The 5,314-nt window shown below is 52.1% G+C and overlaps 1 gene segment (V, D, J or C); it reads left to right on the top strand.

Annotated features, from left to right (window-relative positions):
- The first annotated feature begins 2,787 nt into the window (after window positions 1-2,787).
- Window positions 2,788-4,379, top strand: LOC114618691. The segment is given in 3 exon segments: window positions 2,788-3,154; window positions 3,379-3,732; window positions 3,933-4,379. Coding segments are annotated over 3 exon segments (1,101 nt in total).
- The last annotated feature ends 935 nt before the right edge of the window (window positions 4,380-5,314 follow it).

The following is a 5,314-nucleotide window of genomic DNA, read 5'->3' as shown; positions in this document are numbered from 1 at the left end:
GGCCTGATCTAAACTGGCCTGGGATGGGAATGCTAAGCTAGGCTGGGTTAAGTTTAGTTGAGCAACAGTAAACTAGATTGGGCAGGGCTGAGCTTGACTGGCATGAGTTGAACCGGAGTGAGCTGGGCTGGAATGGGCTGAGCTGAGCTGGGCTGGGTTAGCCTAGGGTGGTATGAGCTATGTGGTCCTGGCCTAAGTAGACTGGGCTAGGTTGAGCAAGTCTAAGATGGAGTCTGGGCTGAGATGGAATAAGATAGACTTAGTTTGGCTGACTGAACTGGTCTAGAATGAGGTGCACTGAGCTTGGGGTGGCCTCAACTGGGTTTGGTTTATCTAGCCTGGGCTTGGCTAGGCTGAGTTGAGTTGAGCTAGGTTAGACTGGGCTGGCTGAGCTAGCCTAAGCTGGGCTGAGTTAACTGACCTAGGCTGGGATGGGCTTGCTGGGCTGGAGCAGGATTAACTAAAATAAACAGAGGTGGATTAGGCTGAGTTAGGATATCCTGAGCTATATTAAGGGGATGGGATGAGATGGGCTATCCAAGACTAAGCCGGGCTAGAATTGGCTAGGGTGAGTTAAACTGGCTGGGCTGGAATGTGCTGGGCTGGGCTTAGCTGGGATAAACTAGAGTGAACTGGGCAAAATAGTCTAGGGTGGTCTGTACTGGGCTGAGCTAACTGAGCCAGACTGGTCTGAGGCAGGCTAATTTGGGATGGAGTGGACTGAGCTGGAATAGGCTAAATTAAGCTGGGATGAGCTAGGCTAGACTTACTGAGCTAGGCTGGAGTAGGCTAGCCTGAGCTAGGCTGCCTGAGCTAAGCTAGGCTGAGATGAACCGTAATAGATGGGAAGACCTGAGCTAAGCTGGGATGGTCTGGGCTAGACTAGAATGGACTGGGCTGAGCTGGGCTAGACTAGATTGGACTGGGCTCAGCTGGGCTCAGCTGGGCTCAGCTGGGCTAGACTAGAATGGACTGGAATGGTCTGGGCTCAGCTGGGCTGGGTTGTGTTCAATGGGGGTAAACTAGACTAGGCTACCCAAAGTAAGCTGGGCTTGGCTAGACCAGGCTGGGCTGTGTTGGGTGGGTTGCACTGAGCTGGGATAAACTAGACTGGACTGGCTAAACTAGGCTGGAATGAGCTGGGCTGGGCTGGTATGAAGTGGTTTAGGCTGGGCTGAGCTATGCTGAACGGAGCTGGGCTGAGCTAGACTGAAATGAGCTAAGCAGAGCTGGACAAAGCTAGGCTGCGCTGAACTGCATGGCTAGGCTATACCGGAGTGAGCTGGGCTGGGCTGTGCTAAGCCAGTTTGGGCTAGGATAAACTCAGCTGGGATGAGCCAGGGTGGACAGGACGAGGTAGGGTGGAACGGGTGGCTGAGCTAGACTAGGCTGGGCTGAGCTGGCATGAGCTGGGTTGAGCTGATCTGGGCTGGGATAAGCATGGCTGGGCTAGAATGGATTGAGCTGAGCTGGACTGGGATGGGCTGGGCGAACAAGGCTGAGCTTACCTGGGCCGGGCTGATCTAGATAGCGTTGCACTGAGGTAGGTCAGACAGGCTTGTCTGAGCTGGGCTGAGCTCGGTGAGCGGTGCTGTCTGAGCTGGCTTAAGGTGGGCTTAGTTGAGATGAAGTGAACTACGCTGGAATGGACTTGCTGAACTGGGCTGAACTGGGCTGAACTGGGCTAGTCTGGGCTAGACCGGGTTGGACTGAGTTAGTCTGAGCTAGGCTGAGTTAGTCTGGGCTGGGATGACTTAGTCCAGGCTAGGCCAAGTTAGACTGGGATGGGCTAAACTGAGCTGAACTAGGAAGGGATCAGATGGGATGGGCTGAAGTGACTGGGCTGGGCTCAGTTGGCCTTGCTGGGCTGAACTGGTCTAGGTGGTCTAGCTGGGCTGACCAGAATGGGCAGAGGTAGGCTGAAATTAAGCTAAACTTGGCTTGTGGTTAAGATGAGCCAATATGAATTAGGCTGGCTGAACTAAACTTGGCTGTGAGCTAGCCTGGGGTGAGTTAGCATGGCTGGACTTGCAGTTCTAGTCTGATAGTCTGAGCTTTGGGGATTTGTCAAGATCAGTGCTGATTGAAAGACTTTGGACTAAATGTCCAGAGTGTGGCCTCTGCTTGTTTTGTATGAATGGAATCATGCAGCTTCATGCCCAGTCTCACACCCTCTTCTCCTTCCCTGACTGCCTGGTGGAAATTCACATGTACCTGTAAATGGTGCCTCCATGCACAGAGCCACTGCTCAGATTTAGTCCTCTGGTCTTTGGATCCACTGCTTGCTGGATGGATGGGCAGGTTGCTGGAGTTGTGGGTCTGAAGCCAGGACAAAGCAAGTGTAAAGTGAAAACACAACAAAATGGCCTTCTCCCACACACAGACACACAACCCCCAGTGTAACCTCCATGCCAGCTCTTCCCCAACCACTCCTCCCCTGTGCTGCCTGAGCTTTGATCTCAGGTTGGCCACCCCTGCCCAGACCCACCAGTTCTGGTGCTCCTAACCCTGGGACTGAGCACATGGCTCTACCCACTGCCCAAATGGGAGTGAGGCTCAGAAATCTGGGGCGCTAGACTGCTCAGTAGTACAGTTGTGTTTACAAAGACACTTACAGTATGTGCAAAGCCCTGCTGGAGGCAGTTGGCTCGATCCTTGTGAAAGATGTTCAAAATCTATACAACCAGAACTGTTGGTCAGCTCCAACTGCAGGTGCATGATGCAGCAGCTATGTGATCCTGGGTAGGTTCTCTGGTGTGAAGAAGAGAAAGGCATGGTCCTTTCTCCTGAAATTGTCTCAAGATGGGCAGTGTGAAGACTGTTATCTCACTCATGTTTCATATTCCAGAGTCTCAGAAAGATCCCACCATCTACCCACTGAGACCCCCACCATCTCCCATCCCAAGTGACCCAGTGAGAATCGGCTGCCTGATTTATGATTTCTTCCCATCCGGAACTGTGACAGTGACCTGGGGCAAGAGTGGGGAGCATATAACCACCATAAACTTCCCAGCTGCCCAGACCTCTGGGGGACGGTACATCATGAGCAGCGAGTTGACCCTGCCAGTTGAAGAGTGCCCAGAAGAAACAACTGTGAAATGCTCTGTACAACTTAACTCTAACAACGTCAAAGAACTAAATGTGGAATGCCCTGGTAAAGATGGTTAGGGGGTCAGCTGGGGGTGGGATAAGTCCTACATTAACCTGGTACCTGGACCCATATATCCCATTGAAGCACACCTCCACAGGGAACCTCAGAAACCACCCAAAGAAGGCATGAACAGGCCAGAAGGAGCTGAGGCCTCAGAATATCCAGAAAAGGGAACAGCAAAGGAGAAAAGGAGACTATACTGATTTTCTAGGACTTCTCTGTTACAGATATTATTCCTACTCCTACTCCTACTCCTACTCCTCGCCCTCTACCCTGCCATCGCAGCCTGACACTGCAGCAGCCAGCTCTTGAGGACCTGCTCCTGGGTTCAGATGCCAGCCTCACATGCACTCTTCATGGCCTGAGAGACCCTGAGGGAGCCGTCTTCACCTGGAGTCCCACCACTGGGAAGGAAGTAGTGCAGAAGGAACCTGAGCAGGACGTCTGCGGCTGCTACAGTGTATCCAGCATCCTGACTGGCTGTGCTGAGCAATGGAACCGTGGAACGACCTTCACATGCACAGTTACCCATCCTGAACTTAAACAGGAAACCTTAACTAAAACAATTGCCAAAGTCACAGGTGGGCCCAGATGCATGCCTGGGACATTGAATGACATTCCCTGCTTACATGCTTTCTTCCTATAATACAGTTTGATACAACTTCTCACGACCTTGTGTCACAGAGGGAACTGGAGCTATCTGAGGGACTGCCCAGAAGGGAAGGGCAGAGGATTCTTTGCTTTCCTTGTCTAAGCCATAACTCTTTTTTCTACCTTCCAGAGAACCTCTTCCCACCCCAGGTCCACCTGCTACCGCCGCCGTCGGAGGAGCTGGCCCTGAATGAGCTCGTGTCCCTGACGTGCCTTGTGCGAGGATTCAACCCGAAGGAAGTGCTGGTGCGTTGGCTACATGGAAATGAGGAGCTGCCCCCTGAGAGCTACCTAGTGTTTGAGCCCCTAAAGGAGCCAGGCGATGGACCCACCACCTACCTGGTGACAAGCGTGCTGCGTGTGTCAGCTGAAATCTGGAAACAGGGTGACCGGTACTCCTGCATGGTGGGCCACGAGGCCTTGCCCATGAACTTCACCCAGAAGACCATCGACCGTCTGTCGGGTAAACCCACCAACGTCAACGTGTCTGTGATCATGTCAGAGGGAGATGGCATCTGCTACTGAGCCACCCTGCCTGTCCCTACTCCTTAAATAAACTCTGTGCTCATCCAAAGTATTCCTGCACTTCCATACAGTGCCTGTCCATCATCCTTAGGGTCTACAGAACACAGGGAGGGGTCAGGGTCCAGAGAGGGAGGAACACCCACCACCTGAGCTTGTAAGGCCTCAGAGACATTGAAGGCCCTTCATGCCTAGAGTATACGTGTATGTATTAGTGAGTGCTTATGAATGAGGGCCCATGTGCCTTCGTGTGTATACCTGTGTGCCTATGGGTTTATAGGTATGTATAGGGATATAAGTGCATATGTGTATGCCTTTAAGTGTGACTGTATCTGTGTCCCTGTGAGCATGTGTGTGCCTGTGTATACCTATGAGTGTGCACGTATCTGCGTACGTTCATGTCGGTAGAAACATGTGTGTCTATGAGTGTGAGTACCTGCCATGTGAACGTGCAATGAATGGGAGGTGAAAATAAGCTGAAGATGAAATCTGAGGTGAGCAGACTCAGTCAAGACAGGCAACGCTTAAGGAAAGTCCAAAGAGCAATGGGTTGCTGCAGAAGTGCTCTGAGTGGCGGGTGGTGTGGCTGTCTGTGTATTAGACAGATTGCAGCTTCTGGACAGAACAAGAAAGGGAAAGATGGAGCAAGAGAATAGCAAGATCAAGGCTGGTGCCATCTTGGAATCACACTAGGGATGGTAAAAGAATGAGGAGATGAATTCAAGGGGCACTGGGAAGATGCCACCCACCCTCAGTAGACCAGCCCTGAACGGAGACATGCTTAGCCACTCAGGGTGACCACTGACTCATGGGAGTGAGATATAACATGGACACAGAGAGCCCTCAGCAGCAACATGCTCTGCATACAGACACATGAGCATACAGCCTATTCAGCGTACATGCACATGGGCATACACCACCCTCTTCTGCATACATGCACACGGGCATACACTCTGCTCTGCATACATGCACATGGGCATACAGCCTGCT

This window comes from Grammomys surdaster, unplaced genomic scaffold (assembly GCF_004785775.1).
Source record: "Grammomys surdaster isolate TR1022 unplaced genomic scaffold, NIH_TR_1.0 144, whole genome shotgun sequence".
Lineage (NCBI taxonomy): Eukaryota > Metazoa > Chordata > Mammalia > Rodentia > Muridae > Grammomys > Grammomys surdaster.
The sequence above is the reverse complement of the archived record's forward strand: the minus strand, read 5'-3'. Positions and strand labels throughout refer to the sequence as shown.